The sequence below is a fragment of the Homalodisca vitripennis genome, chromosome 4 (assembly GCF_021130785.1).
Source record: "Homalodisca vitripennis isolate AUS2020 chromosome 4, UT_GWSS_2.1, whole genome shotgun sequence".
Lineage (NCBI taxonomy): Eukaryota > Metazoa > Arthropoda > Insecta > Hemiptera > Cicadellidae > Homalodisca > Homalodisca vitripennis.
In genome coordinates this window covers 81148138-81167782 of record NC_060210.1, presented here as the reverse complement: position 1 = coordinate 81167782, position 19645 = coordinate 81148138, and the positions used below count along the sequence as shown (strand labels likewise).

The 19645-nt window shown below is 32.5% G+C and overlaps 1 protein-coding gene across 7 annotated transcripts in view; it reads right to left on the bottom strand.

The window, feature by feature from the left end:
* The window catches only part of LOC124359619 (transcriptional regulator ATRX-like), a 137009-nt gene that overhangs the window by 43573 nt on the left and 73791 nt on the right, over positions 1–19645 (bottom strand). For all 7 annotated transcript variants that reach the window (XM_046812517.1, XM_046812513.1, XM_046812520.1 and 4 more), the window contains 10 exons: positions 17378–17602; positions 17022–17112; positions 13785–13928; positions 12784–12912; positions 8198–8314; positions 7595–7758; positions 6765–6928; positions 5716–5853; positions 3817–3992; positions 1495–1740 (listed from right to left, as the gene is read on the bottom strand). In XM_046812517.1, coding sequence (XP_046668473.1) covers positions 1495–1740; positions 3817–3992; positions 5716–5853; positions 6765–6928; positions 7595–7758; positions 8198–8314; positions 12784–12912; positions 13785–13928; positions 17022–17112; positions 17378–17602 — 1594 coding nt within the window. The remainder of the gene's footprint in view (positions 1–1494; positions 1741–3816; positions 3993–5715; positions 5854–6764; positions 6929–7594; positions 7759–8197; positions 8315–12783; positions 12913–13784; positions 13929–17021; positions 17113–17377; positions 17603–19645) is intronic.

Here is a 19645-nt window from a genome sequence, read left to right as displayed (position 1 = left end):
TTATTTAAAATAAAAATAAAGCTCTGTTTTCAGATAATGTACTCATTGACAAAATTAAAATTTGTCCAAAGAAAAAATTAGTTCTCTTTTGTCTTGTTATTTTTGTTTTTAATTCTATTTATTATACAAAAGTTAATTTAAAATCTTTGAGTGTATTAGACATTGGATAACCAAATTCTAATTACAATATATATAAAAATGAAATTCCTTTTTTAATTCATCCAGTAAATTTTAATAAAAAATAGAAAAACTCAAATTGTTACACATGCTCAGTCCCAGATTCTTAATTATAAAACCGGAAACATGAAAATCAAATAATAAAGTTGTTAACCCTTTGCGCTCAAAAGGCTAGCAGCACTGGCCACACCAAGGTTGCAGACAACTCGCGTTAGTTTTTCAGTAGTTTGTCCTCGCAACTTGTATGCCCAGTACAGATAGCCGTGCTACTTTTATTGACAGCTCGGCGGTCATATTTGTTGTTTGCTTCCCCAGATCAGAATTGTTTTCAATTTCCTCTGCGTTATTTGCATAGTAATTTAAAATATTTAAAGAAGAAATTTACAAAAATTTAAAATTTATTTTTAACAAATCTTTTTAATACAAAGATAAACATACATTTTGGAAATGTAACTCATATATGTACATTGTTAACAAAGAAATGTAAATAAAATGTTATAAAGTAGGCCTTTACAGTTATGATATACTAAGATATGAATTACATTTTTTTTCATGTAATAAAACTTTTAAAAATACATACCTATGTGTAGTCAAGAATAGTTAGCACACAAGTAAAGTTTTCTAGGTTTCTATTCCTTCTATCACTTCAGTGTATAGGCCCACTACGCGTCATTCGTCTTACTTGCACAGTCAATGTTTAGAGAAGAATTATAGGCTAATTAAAAATTACATTAAAAAGTGCTGCTCAATAGGTTTCAGCACTCACCATTCATTATAAAACAAAGAGAATATTATAAATAACTGCTATGTTTAGTGTTATGTTAAGTGGTGCTGCTTACGAGCTATGGACGTATTATACCTTGGCCAGTGCAGATGGACTTACAAGCTGAGATAACATTACGGCAAAAACTAATCCACGCTCCCGACAAAATGGTGGCAGACAGTAGAGCTAGCCATACGAGCTCCAAGGGCAAATTATAAATACTGCCTTCGAGTGCATAGGGTTAATACATGTTTTAAAAACAGTGCAATTTTACATTTTTGAGTAAGTGTGCTTATTCGATACAACTATTTTGAAAGTGTAGAAATTAATGCGATTTTTTATAATTTACATAGTTTCAATATTGTGAATAAAATATGCTTAAATACATGTGTGAGTTATGAAATCAAAAACTTCTTTTACTTCTAAATAATGAGTATTTATTAAATTTACTACATGTAGAATGCTGTTATTGTTACCTTAAGAACCAACTCAGACATATTTCATTGGTCAAAACCAACAAAAGAGATTTATCTACATACATAACATGTACTCACCTGTTTCTCCCTCTCCTTTTCTGCTTTGTCAGTGCTCATCTTGAGGACACGGGGGTGTGTCCAGATGCGTCCAAGGGCCTGCCAATCTGAAAACAGCTGACTGCCAGTGCGGGTGTGATTGGAGGTCTGGCTGAAATTGTCCAGATAGAATTGGTAGAGCCGTACTTGCACCTCTGTGAGCCGCAGTGAGATCACGTACTCGTGCTTTGGTGGCAGGAACGGTGTCAACACACTGTAGTCAAACCTCTGCACAAACATGTCTCTTTATTGAATTCATATTGTCACCGAATTTACCGACTTCATTTTCAAATGGACTTTTTATATTGGTACATTAAAATAGAACTGAATTCAATTATTATGTTATTGCCAATAATAATAATATGATTAGTAAAGTGGACATTGGACAGAAATGAGACAAAAGTACATAACAGCTATATAAGAGCATATGACACCCCCACAAAAATTTTCTTTTTTTAACTATACGATTAACTTTTTATTGACCACTTGAGTTATATCCAACTTTAAAACAAATTATTATAAATCTTTGTATTCAATACTGACATTGCCATCATCTGTCTCATATAAAGTAACTGTACTATTAATCAGACTCAAACTCTCTACATGGAGTGCTAAGGTCATACGGCTAGTTTAGGATCTGAGAGCCAATAATCATACAACATGAAATTGATAGACAAATTTATCCTAAAAAGAACTTGATCTCAGCTGCATTGGTTTTGGTGGGAGTTGAAATCAATAGCTACCAAAAGGAATAAAAATATAAAATGATAATTTTTGAACCACATCACAGCTTTTTAGCTTGAAAATTAAAACCAACGGTACGTAAATAATATAAATGTCACTGTCAGCTGATAAAATAAAGATACAGAAAGTTGCTATTTTATGAATTAGTTATGTACTTGCCATTTCAATGCACTGTGATTGTATTTAGACAGACTTAGTTCCTTTATTGGCCAATATGGTAGTCTTGTATTTTTATTGCATCTTTAACCTGTTGAGGAGTGGCTGAAAGTGGTTCCAAAAGAGTGCTGATGGTTTTAACCATCCATCACGGGCTTGTTAAAATAATCAATATTACAGTACTTTACGGTCTCTAGTAACTTACTATTTCGACTGTGAAATGTTTGAAGTAATTATTGCTGTAAGGTGGTGGCTCCTGGGACAGAATATATAATCACAGTGTCATATCCTTGCACCAAGTCTATTTATGGGTTATATTTATGTAATGTAGGTTAAAAATATGTAGGCAGCACATGCATTAAAAATTCTAAAATGCAAATCTTTACATCATGGACTTCCAAATCATCATCAGACAATACTGGAAACACATCTAGCACTGAGAGAAGAGTCTCCAGTCCCGTGTTAGCAGCCACTGCGCTTGTCAGGTCTCCACTTCCCACCACCTCCCCCTCTACCACCAAGGGAAAATGGCTGAGGAAAACTAAAATGTCGCTTTGTGTGCTCACAAGCAATATGTAATGAACGTAAAAGAAAAGAAACTGCATATGAGTACACTAAATATGAAGCAGCACTTTGCGTGTATCCAAATTTCAAAAATTATTATTTGCCAAAATTCTAAAAAAACTAAATATACAGTTTTAATGCCTAGAGTATCTCCCAGCAGTTCATTAATAATAAATTTGCTTCATGTCAGGTTAAATCATTTAAACCAGTTTAACAAGGTTTTGTTGCTAAATAAATCTTAGAAATTAAAATGTCTGTTGTATGGTTGCTTGGTAATCTATTTAAATGTTCACCCAACCAGCTGTGTGCTTCAATTGTCATTTGGCTTTCAATACAATGGTTTTTATAGTGAAGTAGAATACACACATTTATCACATGTTCTTACTATTATTGTCAATTCTCAGTTTAGTTAGTTTTTATTTTATTTTTATTACAATAGTGATTCTTAAGACATAAAATGAAAGAAGATGTAAGAAATTTGTCACACCATTGATGTAAATCACACCCTTTTGTGTACAAAAAATATGCAACAGAAAAAAAACAATTTTTATTTCTATTTTCAGTTTAAAAGATATTCAAAATATTTGTATATAAAATTTTGTGTCTTTAAAAATACCTTAAAATAGAAAAGTTTCTTTTATTTATCATCAATATTATCTCTTTAGTTCAATGAGAAACAAATAAAGCATTATCAGTTTTCCAAAAATTAAACATATAAATTTTAGTATAAAAAGTGAAATTTGCCTAACAGAAAGAAGTTCCAGATACTTGTAATAGAGAGGATTGAAATATATAATAAATAAGAGTTATGATTACATTTTCTAATCTTGGTTACTATACCTGGACAAGACCTTCCAGCATCTTGTGTAGGACATGAGCTCTCCGCTTCATCACTTTAACATCAGACTCAGTAGAGTCTACAAACTGCCCATTGGTTATTGGGTTGACAAACTGATTGAGAAATTCTTTTCTGGTACCGAGCAAGTTAGGCTTCACAAATTGCACCATGCAGTGGTCTGAAAAATTAAAAGCAAACTAAAAATATTTTAACTATATATATATTTCTTGTGTGCGTGTGTATGTCAGTGAACTCCTCCTAAACAACTGGACCAATTTTGACAAAATTTTTTAATTTTTTGAAGGGGATTCGAGAATAGTTTAGATTTACCTTCAATCCGGCAGACTAGTATGCTATGACACGTAATACAAAGTGAAATGATACTTAACAGCTGTTAATACTTTCAGTTGAAGTTCATCAAAGAGGCAGAAACATTTGTTTACATTTAAAATTTACAAACTTATTGTTGTAAAGTGCTTGGTCAGTAGTGTAATGCATATTGTATAAAAGTTGCCTAATTTAAAATTTAGATTGCACCAATGATCAATAAACTATCTAATGTAATGAAAATACTATTAAACGCTGTTATTAAAACCACTTAATTTTACAAAGCCGTGAATGTTTGCACATAAGGTAATCGAATTTGGTTAGATCGAAGGTAAACGAAAAGAGCCAAAAGAAGACACTTTATGATCGAAATTGGTTTTTGTTGATACATTTTCTTGATCGGAGCACAAGGCAAACTCAATGACACTGGAAATATCTTGGACAGAAAATTAATTTTAACAGACCGAATTTGATTCCTTATAATCTAATTAGTTTATCGAGATTCATCCATATAAGTTCACTCTACTGAATAACTTATCAACACCTAGCAATAAACAACAAAAGATAGAGGCAGGAAATATGGTACAAACCTTCATAATGCGTCTAAGAGGCTCACGAAGGAATGACTGTCAATTATCTCAGGAATGTTCAGAATGTGATAGAAAAAGAATACGTGAATATAGTGTACTGTTTTTCAACAGGAAATTGCGTGCAAAACCGCGGGCAACTGCTAGTATATATATATATATATATATATATATATGTATAGGGTGTTCAGTAAAAGAATTCCAATACTGTGTGATTTTGTTCTACACTAAAAAATTAGCAAAAAAAGTTCATATGAAGGTATGTCCTAAAACCTTTAGTTTTTCGTCTATCTGTCTGTATGTGTTTTTATAACAAAAAATTATATCTTTTGAACCAGTTAAGATAAAGTTATGAAATTTGAGAATTGCATTAACCTTTGGTAGACCTCTTGGAAAAAAATATTCACAAAATTCTTTTAACTGTTTCAAAATGGCGTCTGTTTAAAATATTTAAAGTCAAATAACAAAAATACCGGTATAGTTATAAAAAATGCACAAGATACCAATTATTTAGTCATTTTTATAATAATTCCAACGGTACCTTTTCAAAGAAATCCATCCACACACAAGAGCACATGATCACTTTATAGGTATGCTTGGAGCAACTAAGATTTTGTCTTTTCATAGGCATCAGCTGTTTTAAATCTGTTATACAAATTGTACAAGTTATCAACTATTTTGAAATTTTTATGATAATTCCAACTGTATTTTTTCCAACAAAATCTGTCAACACATAAGCAAGCATGGTCACATTAAAGATACGCTTGCACAAGCCAGGAGCAACAAACAACTGATACCTCTCAACTGGAACATGTTTGGTGCTCCCACAAATTATTATATAATGGTTCAATAAACACAAAATCAAAACCTCATTGCTAATATTAGGACTAGTATAAATTTCACCATCTCACTTGTTACTACATAAAGTTACTATAGTAGCTCTTTTTCACTAACTGTCTACGAATTGAAATTATCCACTGCCCTTACATTCCTTAAGGTTGTTCTGCATTGGTGTGCCAGTGAGCACAATCCTACGCAAAGTCTTGATCCTGCTCATGGCCTTGGACAGCACAGTTGACTCATTCTTTAGCATGTGGCCCTCATCACACACCACCAGGTCTGCTCCTACAACAAGAAGTACAAGTTGTAAAGATTTCCAGAATACTAACACTTAGCCTAACTTTTATTTTATTGAATGCCTACATGTCAAATAAATTCTAAACTGCAAGAAGAAAACCAGTTTACTGATGGCCTGCACGAGATATCAGCATACAGTCCATATCTGAGTGGGAAGGAAAGTGAGTAATACTGCAGCTGAAGCTCACTTGGAACACAGGTGTGCAGGAAAAGTTTAAGTAATCTAAAAATAAATATAACTGCCTCAAGTGGGAGGTATCCAAGGTGGATTTGATGTGACCCCTGGCCTCTATTATACAAGACTGTGATGTGAAGACTCCATCCTCTGCCACTAACACAGGATGAAGCAAGTTAGAGTGCTCTTTCTGTCTGCTCGTTATGTAAGGAACTCAAATAAGCAAGTGGTACTAACTCAGGTGCTCAAAGAAAGAACAAGTTAATGGCTGCAAGAACACTCCAAAAAAAGAAGTCATCAGGATCAGATGGCATGCCCAGTGAAGTGTTGAAGAGTAAGTGTACATGAAGTACTTCTGAAAATGTACAGCCGCTCTCCGTAGAAAAGTTTTTCATTCCTAAGATCTGGAAATTACAGAATTTAGTCTGATCAGCAAGGAGGAAATGGATTCAAGCTCTCCAAGCTAACATTTGTGTATGCTTAATGTTGTATGGAATCTGTTGGGAAAACTCCTCCGGCTGTGACTTAGTTTGAAATATTTATCTTGTTTTATAGTAAAATGTAATTAAATTTTTCAGTTACGCCTTCAGTCGGCAAGTTTCTCTTCAAATTTTAACTGAATACATTATACTTGTATCAAGACTTTTCTAAGGAAGTATTACCAATGGGCACTAAGGAATATCAAACTGCACACTGTAATACATAATTAACAAGGAATGCATACCAGGATCAACGAGGGTTCGCTGGAAGTCATTTTTCAATTTCAGTCTGTATTTTTTAGTAGCTGGATTTGTGAGAATGCGAAACAGTTCATAGCCCAATATCATCACTCCACCCATTTCATGCCACTGCAAGAGTTGTCTAGAGCGTTCATAATCTCTTTTATGCCTGAAAACACAAAATCCAAATTTTAAATTTAATAAGTTTGAATTACAAAATCAATTGAAAAGCCATTACAAGTATTTTGCATTAAATTATAGCCAGTGCTCAATTTCTAGACCTAGAGGTGGTGGAACTGTAACCTCCAGGGGTTTGGGGGTATGAAGTATCTCTCGGAAGAAAGACAAATATGGGAACCTCCCCAGAAAATTTTGGAAATAAACAATCTCAATACTGTGTTATTTTGCACTTCTGAGGTGGAGGGAAAAATTTGCCGTGTAAATCAAAATTGCTTATTTTTTCAGAAAGGTACCGGAAAGTCAATATACAAATTGTGTCAGGTCACTTGGTTTGAACAGAATATATTTTGATGTTAATATAATGATGAATGAAAAATGAAACTGAAAATGAAAAATTATGTCAAGAAAGACACATTTATCACCAGTGAGTAAAATAATCTATTTAATATTTTATTAAAGAGTACAGTGTCCATTAAGTGACCTAAACTGGCCGTGGCAAAGTTGGATAACTTGGAAAATTATAAAAAAGAATATTATTATATTAGTTTTAAAACTTAATTTCCATGAAAAAAAAACTTAAAATACATATGTAAAAACTGAACAGTTTTATTGCATGGTTTAATATTTTTATTCCTAATGTAAAAAATGCACTTACTTTGTGAGATGAAAGACCTTGATATCTCTGCCACCTGCCACATCGTCCAACCACTTGTCAAACTCGCTATACCAGTTGAGTACAGTGGAGAGTGGACAGACCACCAGTACAGTCTTCACATTAGTATCCTTGTGCTTCAGTATCGTGTGTACCAGAGATATCACCTGCACAATCAATTTTATACAGTGTGAAAACTACAGGGTTGTGGTAAACTTCAACCTTCTAAACAATATCACAATGTCCAGTCACTTTTCAAAATCAATATACCAGTTGAGTACCGTGGCTTGCTTCAATATTGTATGTATCAGATATGTCAACTGCTTTACATTAGCCTTCTGAACAATACCACAACTAATATGGTTTACATTTTCATTAACACATTCGCTACTAGTGAGTGAGTGGTGACACTCGGTACATGACTTAGCCCCACTTGGTAACCAATGTGTTAATACAAGGTCTTGGTATTCAGTTTTCCAAATTTGTAAATCTAAATTAATATTTACAAGATTGTACAGTAATTATGATTAAACATTATTATTCTATATTAATAAGTGTTTGAAATTAATTCACACAATAAATATTTATCAATGCTCTAAAGTGTACCTGGAATGTTTTACCCAGTCCCATGCAGTGAGCCAAGATGCAGCCTGAGCCCTTCTTGGTCTTCAGTTGACTTAGAGACTCGAAGCAAGAGTCCCACATAAACTTCACTCCTTTAGCCTACAACATTTTGTTATGTGAATAAAAATAAAATATACAATAATAAAACTCGCAAGTACTAAAATGTAAAATTACAATTATAGAAGAATAATGTTGATCTCTCCGAGTACCTGTCTCTATGTGATGGTAACCTTAGGGTGGTGAAATAAAGGAACTCAATAAGAAACTAGACTTTAAATATTTACCTATTTATTGACTGGGCGTTAGCGCAGCTTTAAAAATTTCACTTGTGTCTTTCTGTTCACAGGATATCTAAAAATTTAATTGAAGTATTGGCTTGAAGTTTTGCCAACTAAATCTGTCAGTTATTCTTTGAAAGTAAGCTATTTTATTACAGCGTCAGATTTTTGAAATTATAATCAAAGAAGACAAACATAAAACAGTACTATATGACATTCTGAACAAGTCAAACCATTTGTGACAAGTACTTAGTAACTGTATAAAATTTAACAACAAATTAAATAGAATTATATCGTCATACCACAACCTAAAAAAATCTGTCGTCTGCAGATGGTAAATGAAGTTCAGCTAGTAATATTTATGTTTACACTAGTGTAAATGACTTCCTAAGAGTATTGAATTTATGTATAAACATTCATTAAGGGAACTCACAATTATTCTACAAAACAATAACTTTTTAAAACTTTGATATTAATTTTTTAAATTCTGTTGAAAGGTCTTGACTAATTTAAAATATTAAATAAAATATAATATAAATCATATTTAAATTAAACTTTAAACTCTGCGACTCTTACTAGTTATTTATTTTTTTACTAGCTTCAAGTGGATTTTTCTTTTATTATTTTCAAGTAACTTTTTAAAATTATAAACATTATTGAACTAATTTTTGTTTTGTTGAAATGAAATATTACCTATCGAAAAGTGCTTGTTTAATCTTGTTTCAGGCAGTAGAAGGATAAGAGCCTGACATTTGCATCTCTTGATATCAGTCACTGATAGCTCAGAGGATAAAGTCTGAGAATTCTGTGAAAAAGGTACACAGTTCAAATCCAACTAGTGTAAAAATTTTTGAAAGCTAAAGGGGTGATTTATGATTTTATTTTTTTCCTTCTTTCTTTCTGGGTGCAAATAAAAAGAAGAATACAAACTATTTTAGGTATTTTGTATATAAGATGCTTTTAAATCAGTTATTTCCTGTTTTTTATTTGTTAAAAAATAAATGCAAGCTTATACTGCCTGAAGATATATATCTAGAGGCAACAAGACGAAAAGTAAGCCTAAACACTGATGTGGTAAATGCAAACTGTTGGAAGTAACTGCAAAGTTGTGATACGTAGAAATGATTGCTTACAGTATTATCACATGAAATGGACTTCACTTAATATTAAGGATCTGAAAGAATTGGACAAATCTAACATCAGTTGGTCTTGTAATAAGTGTATGAATAAACAACTAGGTAATAACAAAGATGAGTTTTATGACACAGATTCAAATGATACACAATGTAGAAGTAAATAAAGAGTTTAAAGAACAGGTAGAAAACTTAACTTTGGTCCTCTGTAGACTGAATTAAGATTTTATACGCTAATTACATTTGTAAAGCTAATAAAGATACAAAAATGTTAGAAATAAAAAAAAAAAAAAACTCTTTAGAAACCATAGTATTAAGAAAAGAAGAGGATATTATTAAGCTCCAGATTAATTAAGGGGACTACAGTATAATTTAAAACTCTCAATAATAAAAACATTGAAGGAGAATTGATAAAGATATTTTAGTTATTATGTGTGGGACTAAATATGTAGTTAACAATGAAGGGGATGAAGCACTAATTAAGAAAACTCTTGACAAATGGAAGGAAAGAAGAATGTAAGTTTGGACCTTCCAAAAACAGATATGACTTGGTTGACTAGTCTTATTAATATGGCACTCACAGGACTTAAGAGATAATTATGTCAATGTGGTTTTGGTAGAGGCGAGTAAGGCAGAGCAATATATGCATACATTCCATGGCATGCACCTCAATCCAAGTAGTAAGAGATGTTGGCAGAGATATGTGAGGCAGCAGAGATCAAAAGCTGTCAACGTGAGAACATATCTAGACCCAGTACAAAGGCGGTGGGAAACGACCTACCACCAGCAGGGAATCATCAGTTTTCAACACTACTGACCACACTGACAAACTCTTGAGTATTTTTCAGATCAATATACAGTCCATTACAAATATATTGTTTTCCTTAGAGTTAGTGTTAAGATATGTTAAGGTGTAAAGTGCTAACCATTGATGAGCATTGGCTGTCTCAAGATGAAATTTCTCTATGCATTCCAGCTGGGTACATATTAGTGATATTATATAGTTATTGTAGAAAACCTCCTTATTCTAGATGTGGATGTGGTATATTTGTAAACATAGATATAGATTTAATGTCATTGATTATAAATAGAATAATGTGTTGTATAACTATTTGAGGTATCCATTATTGTTTTGAATGGAATTAATACCGTTGTTGTCACCATTTATACACCTAAGCCAGATGTATGTATGTTTATTTATTTGAAATTTTGAGTAAATGTATGACAAGAAAGTACAATTAAGCAATAATAATAATAACAGGTAATTTTAATGCTAATGGACAATGCTATAACTAATGAGTTACAGAAAAATGTAACTGTGAAGTATTTAAACCTAATCTGTCAGACAACGCAGGAGTATTTGTAACATTTTATGACTTAAATTTGAAAAAAAGATTATGTATCATAGCATAAGAAATATTAAATTAGGTGCAATAGCAAACTTTAAAACTCAGCTTTAACAAATTGATTGGTTGTCACTTAGATTGTATAATAGCATAGAGGAGGCTTTTAGCTTATTATTGATGTGTTGTCATCAGTTGTATATAATAACTGTTTTAATGTAAACAAAATTGTTTAGAAAGCAAACCAAAAGTTAAGTGATTTACACCTGAACTAAAGATAATGAAAGGGGTGTTAGTTTTGTATGATAGGTTTATGAAATGTAATAATATTGGAGATAAAGGCTCAAAAAATGACTATACTATGGCAAAAAGAAATTACAAACTTAAAATACTCAAGCAAAGATAGCAACAAATAATACTTACATTGATAATGCAAGTAACAAGTAATGCAAAGTAACAATGCAAAGCTGCATGGAATGTCATCAAAGCAGAATCTCAAAATAAAAAAATTAAGTACAGAATCACTGGTTAATTCTAAACAACTTAATGAATATTTTGTTCAGGTTGCATCCCAGTTAAATGATAATGGTAATAGTGGAAATAATAGTGAAATCATAGCTTTAGAGTTTTTAAATCAATATCTGTCTAGTTATAGTAATCTAATTCTTTTATAGTTTTAAGTGAAGTCACATTACAGTATGTGATGTTTTAAAATTTGTGTCACAGCCAAACTTGACTCAAAGTGAGGACAGCCATATTATATGGCTTTTCAAATAAGACCATTAAAGAAATAATAGTTATTTAAGAGCCTTTATTATATTTGTACAATGTGATGCTTGAACAAAGTATATTTCCTAGTGTTTTAAAAGTAGTCAAAATGATACCTCTAGATAAACAAAGCAGATACATTATGTTCATCCTGTTATCGTCCTATATCTCTAGTTCCTATTTTAGTTCCTAAAACCATGTACCGGGTGTCCGGAAAAGAACTCCCTAGTTTTGGAAATTACTCATGATAGTATTAGTTTAAATGGATGAGTAATAATCCTTTGGTGCTGTAGAGTATATTTGTATGTTTTAGTTTCGAACGTTGGCAATAAGTTTGGTACACCTGTTTGACCTTGAGCGTAGTTTTACCACACGCCGCATCCAGCGCTCAGCGCTGTCAGTGCAATGGCTACTCCGCAGCAGAAAGCACAATGTGTTATGAATCAATGAACGACCGAATTGTTGGACCTTTTATTTTTGCAGAGAAGACAATAACTGGTGATATCTACTGCAACATGCTGAAACTGTACGTGTTTCCACAGGTGGATGACATCGAGGCGGAAAAGGGACCGGTCATATTCCAAAAAGACGGTGCGCCGCCCCACTACAAACAATGTGTGCGCTCAGCCTTAGATGCCCGTTTCCCAGGAAGATGGATGGGTAGAGGTGGCAAAATCGCATGGCCTCCAAGAAGCCCTGACATAACACCATTAGGTTATGTCAAGAACTTTGTGTATTCAGAGAAGATACGTAACATTGACCATCTTCGCCAGAGAATCATAGCAGCAGTAGCATCGGTCACATCTAATATGTTAACTAATACCTGGAGAGAGTTCGAATATCGCTTGGATATCTGTAGGGCTACGAATGGTTCACATATTGAGGTGTACTAGTGTTAAAAAAAAATTATTTCATTACCTTTCATTTAATGTAGCAGTCATTGTAATTTGTATATTGTACAATAAATAAAAAGAATCCAAAACTAGGGCGTTCTTTTTCGGACACCTGGTATACCTAGTTATTTGTAGAAGGTAATAAATACTAACCTGGTGAGGCTTCATTTTAGTAACCAAGTCATGGTCCACTGATATAAGTTCTGTCTTTGTCTCAGGATCAAAGTCTAACACCAGTTTCTGCAGTACTTCTGCTTCCTTGATCTCAAACATCTCATTAAACTGAAACCGATTAAACTTGTTGTATATGTGCATTGATAAGAACTGTTAATAACAAAAACATAATTTTATTTGTAGGAGGGAAGATGTTATACCTTAGTGAGTATATTTTTTAATAATAAAACCAGACAAATATTGGTGCTGTGAATTATAAATTAAATTGAATATTCACAAATATTTAGGCATTGTGATTTATATTAAAAAACAGTCACACAGTGAAATATCAGTGCTTTACATATTTGATTATGTGATTCTATTTTGTAACCCAAAGATTTTCTGCAAAGATAGAAATAATTATAATCTATGTCTATTAAGTTTAAATTTTAATAAATTTATCTTATGTAGTGCAACTATTTAACATCTGCAATAATTTGTAGGTTTTGTTTGATCCACTGTAAGCTGCTTACAGTTGTAATATGCCTGGACACCTCAAGAAAGTATCTGGACAACGACTGAGTAGACAACTAACAGCGTGGCTGGAAGACAGACCCTTCTACTCAGTGAAAGAATTCCTGGAGAGAGCCCTTGACTAAATGAAGACCACATAATGAATTTACAAACACTGACTATTACACTCATTTATAACATTAACACTTCTTCTTGACCTTTGTTCTGTTCTCTAAGAATATGTACAATAAAGAAACCAAATAAAAAAATATTTATATTACTAAATAGTACATATATTCCACATCTTGTACAGGTAAATGATTTCAAAGGATTTGTAATGTTATAAAGTAATTATTTATTGTCATAAATTCTTGAAATTCTTGTCATGCACTTCTAACTATAATGATGATGAATATTTAGATACTGTGATACAGTTTTCAAATAAGTTACTATAATTTCCTGGTATTTCTATGTAAACAATCTCTCACCAGTTTCTGGCGAGCAGCGATCCGTTTCTTCCTTTCCTCTTCTTCCTTTGCTGCTGCTTTAGTAGCTGCTGCCAGTTCATGTTTTGTCAACACTTTCCTGATGTTCTTACGCCCACCTTTCCCAGGCGATTCACCCTGTGTGCTCTGAAAAAAGTGTGTTAAATTAAAACTCTTACAAACAATATTAAAATGTTATATTTAATGAAATTAAATATGTGTGTTATTTAACTACGAAAACAAACAGATTGTTAACTATTGTATTGTATTTTTAAATAGTTGTATTGATTTTTAGCGTATTTTACAAATTAAAACATTGACACACCACTGGACATTATTTTGTACTGGATAAAGATAGAGAGTTCTGGCTTTTGGCACTGTTTTATTTTATATGGGCCTTTAAAATATATGAGGGTATACATTTAAAACTTTGAACTAACCCCCCCCCCCCCCAAACATCCATTTTGAGAGGGGATTGAAGTTTCCATATGAGACAAAAACCATGATTCTTAGTCCTATAGTGATCTCCCCATGGATATTGGTTGATATATTTATGTGTAAAAGTTAATATAGGAGTGGGTCTTTTGGGATGGATACCCAGTATAAAGTGTGGTAGGAAGTCACCAATGGTTTAATGTGTTTAAAATAATTATACATACAAATAAAACTTCTGGGTATCAACAATACTTATAAAAGTACGAAATGTGTTCAAAAAGTATCGCGAATTTTGAATTTTCGCGGGTAACGTATATTCGAATTTCGATTTTTTTTGTGGCGTTATGTTGGTACATATGTCTCTCACTTATTTTGACATTTTGGCCATTTTGAATGTTCAGTTAATTGTTGACAGCTGCTTTGCTTGCACGTGTTTTGGTTCGTCTTCGATTTTTACCTATTCAAAAAAATGGAACAAAGAACCTGTATCAAATTTTGTGTGAAAAACGAAATTAAGTGCGTGAATGCACTCCGAATGTTGACTGTGGCATACGGAGAAGCCACTTTGGACAAAAGCAATGTTTATTGTTGGTACAAAATGTTTTCAGAAGGCCGAGAAGATGTGAACGACGAAGAGCGTGCCGGACGCCCGAGCACTTCAACAACAGACGAAAAAATCGACGAAGTGAAGAAAATGGTATTAGCCAATCGTCGAATCACCGTTAGAAAAATTGCCGAGGACCTATGCATATCGATTGGCTCGTGCCATTAGATTTTAATCGATAATTTGGGCATGAGACGGGTCGCCGCAAAATTTGTACCAAAATAGCTCAATTTTGATCAAAAACAGCATTGCATGAACATTGCTAATGAGATGTTGGAATCTGTCCGCGACGACCCGAATTTGCTCCAGAGGGTCGTAATTGGTGACAAATCGTGGAAACCAAAGCTCAATCATCTCAATGGAAGCTGCCGCACGAACCAAGACTGAAAAAAGCACGCCAAGTCTGGTCGAATGTGAAAGTTTTGCTTACAGTCTTCTTCGATTGCAGGGGCTTGGTGCATCATGAATTCTTGCCACAAGGTAGAACGGTGAATAAGGAATATTACCTGCAAGTTATGCGCAATTTGCGCAAAGCAATCCGCCAGAAACGCCCGAATTTGTGGAAAAACAAAAATTGGCTTTTGCACCATGATAACGCCCCTGCCCACACATCGCTGCTTGTACGCGACTTCTTGGCCAAAAACAACACACTAATGATACCGCAGCCACCGTATTCCCCAGATCTGGCCCCCTGTGACTTTTTCTTGTTCCCGAAACTGAAGAGGCCCATGAAAGGATGACGCTACGCCACGATTGACGAGATAGAGACAGCATTTAACAGTTTTCATCACATCAGGGAGACAGTCCACAAGGAGGAGGAATAGAATCTTGAATGGTAGTACCAGTCGAGTTTTACATCAGATTATACATCTTAATTAATAGAAAACAATACATCAGATTTACCCTAACTGAAATAGGGGAGTTTCAAAGTTTCAGTTCAATTATGCAATGTAATAACTTACTCTTATTAAGTGATAACATTACATAATATACTAGAATTAGGTAGTTATAATGAAAAATATGTATTGAAAATATTGTTCCTAGTGTCTCGTGATAGTATTGAAATCTGTGGAAAAAAACCTAGTAACAACAGTTTTTAATACATCAGGAGGTATTTGTAAAACTTCATTAATGATGCACTGGGTTAGCTCTTCTGTGTTCTCAGGTTTGGTAAGATAAACCCTTTGTTTTACATAACCCTATAAAAATATTTCTAGAGTATTTAAATCAAGTGACCTAGATGACCACTCTCTTGCTCCCTTGTGTGCTCTCCAACAATCACAAAACTCTCAGTCCTGCAATGTTCACATTTGTGCAGCATAATTAAGTGGTTCCCCATTCAATTAAAACCACACTGTTATGATTTCTGCCTGAAAAAGTAAGTAAAGCTGGTACAATTGTATATCTCAACATAACTCATATGAATTCCCATTTAAATTTCTATTTATTATAAAAGGCTCAACTATATGACTGTGAACAAATTAACGTATTGAGATTTCAGAGTATGGCTCACTCTCATCAAATTTTCTACACTCCCAAAATGACAATTGTGTCTACTTACATTCTCGTTAAATTTAGCTTTGTCTGGAAACACATTTGCCATGAAATTTGGTATCTCCACACACATACTCAATTGCTTCACATTATCTTACTCTTTTGTCTAAATAGTTTTCTGAAAGTTCTTGATGTCATACAGGTGTAAGCTTATTTCACGAGGAATTTCTAGAGCTTACTGATGTGTTGGGCTAAATAATATAAGAAGAAGAAATAAAGGAAGCTGACTGTACTATTAATGATTCTTAAGAGTAGAGTAATAAATTTTGGCACAAACAAAACAATTTTCAGAAGATCTTATCTTAAAAGTTTTCAGTTATTAAACAAATATTACTAGTTCTGAATTGTAAACTTATGTTGGTCTCCCCATATCTCAGACATATAATTTCTAGTATTTGGTACAGATTACACTAATACGAATGTTGCAAGTTCCATCCTGATGCTAGTTTAAAGTAACAGTACTTTGCCTTTTTCAAGACATATAAATAATTGGATAAAGACCGTTGGGACCTGTAATTATTCCACTACAGGTGAGAAAATATAAAAAACTTGTGTATAAAAATATTACATATTCATGTAATTTTCATTAAGACAGTAGTAAAAGAACAGCTTTGTTTATTTACGAATAATTTAATATAAATAAATACCTTTTGACTAATATTTATGACATCATCCCCACTTTCATTAGATTCATCAGAAGAATCACTGCTCAAATTCCGTTGCTTCTTTCTTTTCTTCCTGAAATAAAGTACATTAGAAAGAATTTTTCAAATCATAAAGTTTCTCTGGAGTGTATTTTAGTCATAAAATAAAACTTGTTTGATCCAGAATACGAGTCCAAAAATGCTCTTTCTTTACTGCTAGAGTCCTCGAAAATTAGTAGTAATAATTAAACATTTGAAAGCATAATACAAAACAATTACAAATAGATAAATGTTTTAGATGTACAAGACATTCCTTTTACAAACTTTTTAAAACTCAACTATTATTAAACATTACTTACTTTTTTTTCTCATCTTCTGAAATCGATACAACTTCACTATCACTTGTTTCATTTTTCTTTCGCTTTTTTTTCTTTATGATTACGGATCCAGAAGATTCAGAGGAGCTAAGCTCCAGAGTAGATGAGCCTCCTTCATCTTCGCCTTTTTCCTTTTTAATTTCCTTTTTATTCTCCTTATCAGAACCATTGTCTTCTTTCTTCTTAATTTTTTCTAATGGTTTATCTCTAATCAAAACAAAATATATAAGTTAACATTATCATTCTAGAAATATGTTTTTGTTCTGTCTCATGAATAAAGTTAAAAAAATTACTTAAACAAGACGTTTTGCAAGCAAAGTACCGTGCTTATTGTGTAAATACAGAGGAAGAAGAAAAAGATGGAATAAATTAATTTTAATATGCTATCGTTTTACTGTATAGCAAATGTGTTGGTTTGCATATAGTTTCACAAAGGTTATAGTGAAAGTAAAAAAGGCATAATATCTTTCAGCTTCCAAAATTAGTTTTGATTATTATAAATAATTATATGTTAATAATTAACATTTAACAATACTAATTTATATTATTATAATAATGTTAATATACATTTTGTTGCTGTTATTATTGAAGAAAATAACAGTTTCTTCAGTCATTAATGAAATTTTTCTTTATGTAAAATAACCTGTTTTGTTAAGGCGAATTCCACTGGTATAATAACAAAAACTTGTACTTTACACAACAAGATTAATTTTACTAGTTCCGAGTTCTTACTTCAGATATTTGTTATTACTCCCATTATTCAAAGTTTAAAATTCTACCGACGATCTGTATGAAAAGTAAAAAAGAAAGAAATCATAGTTTACTAAAGTTTTAGTAATATTTAATGTTATCATGTGGACAAAATTGTTAATTACTGTTCGCGGTCAAACATGAATACGGTTCAACTCTTGCAGAGCACAGTTTAAATACTTTCAGTTTATAGAAAGGTATTAAAATTTTTATTCATTAAATTTGTTCTCATTTTCAAGTTTTCCAAATGGTTTAACTCTAATCAAAACAAATCTGCTTCTCCAAACTCTCGGAAAATTCACTGAACTCATCTTTCAGGATACTGATAGATCTTTCTTCACATTTTGTTTAATTTCTTGTATTTCCTCAAATCTTGCCCATTTCAAAAGAGTATTCATTTTGTAAAAAGCTAAATATCACAGGAACTGTGTAAGAAGCTGATGGTGTTTTATATCGTGGTTCACAAAGAAATGTTGTATAAAACAGAATGTATAAATCTGTAGTCAATTCTCACAGTAACTGATCTAGTAATGACTTTGTCCGTGTTCAGACCACTTTCATCACATAGCATCTACTAATTTTAAAAAAATTAAAATTTCACTAACAAAAGCTTTTGCGATTTTAAGATCTTGGAAAGAGTTGAGACAGATTTTGTTGAATGGTGCAAGAGCACTTAAAACCTGTTAGAATGCAAATCACTTATTACTGAAATGTGCTCTTCTTAACATCATCTAAGCCATTCTTGTGCATGTACCATACATAGGATGTAGAGTGGAATGTGATGCTAGAATATGCAGATGTATCAAAGGTAGAGAATGATAAGGAAATGTATTCAAAGAAAGTGAAACATCTTGTGGTACTTCAACCAGGAATGTAGTAAATATGTGTCTCAAAAATCTTATGTTCCAAATTTATGAAACATCTAGAGGTCAGATACTTATGTATTTAACCTAAATTTAATTTGTAAAATTGTACTTGATATCCTTCAATTAGAAAAAGTTCTTCCACATTAAAAGTATTGTGTCTACATATGTCCAACAATATATTGGTAACTTGAAACAAACATTAAAGAGAGTGGATATACTTTTCTGCCAAGGAGAATGACCTAAACCTCATCAAGTTGTATGTAAACAATGTCCGAGTTACAGTTTGCAATACAAAAAGACAATATCAGATTTAAGATGTTAGAGGAATTTTCCATAAAACTGGGAGACATTTATTGTATAGTATCATCATACTGATTATAATAGACAAATTACGTATGATTATGACAACAGAAACTACAGTGTAGCTCACCTCTTGTGTGCACACACAAAATTCAGGAAAACATATATTACAGGATGGCCATGGTCAGGAATGAGAGGACTTAGCCGATCTGTGACTGGAGAGAGAAATATGTCTAACATGTTGAAAGAATGGATGTCTTCTGGAGTTGCAGTGCTTGATCAATTTAAAAAACTATGCATCTATGCACTTTCAATCAAATATCCAAATATCCCT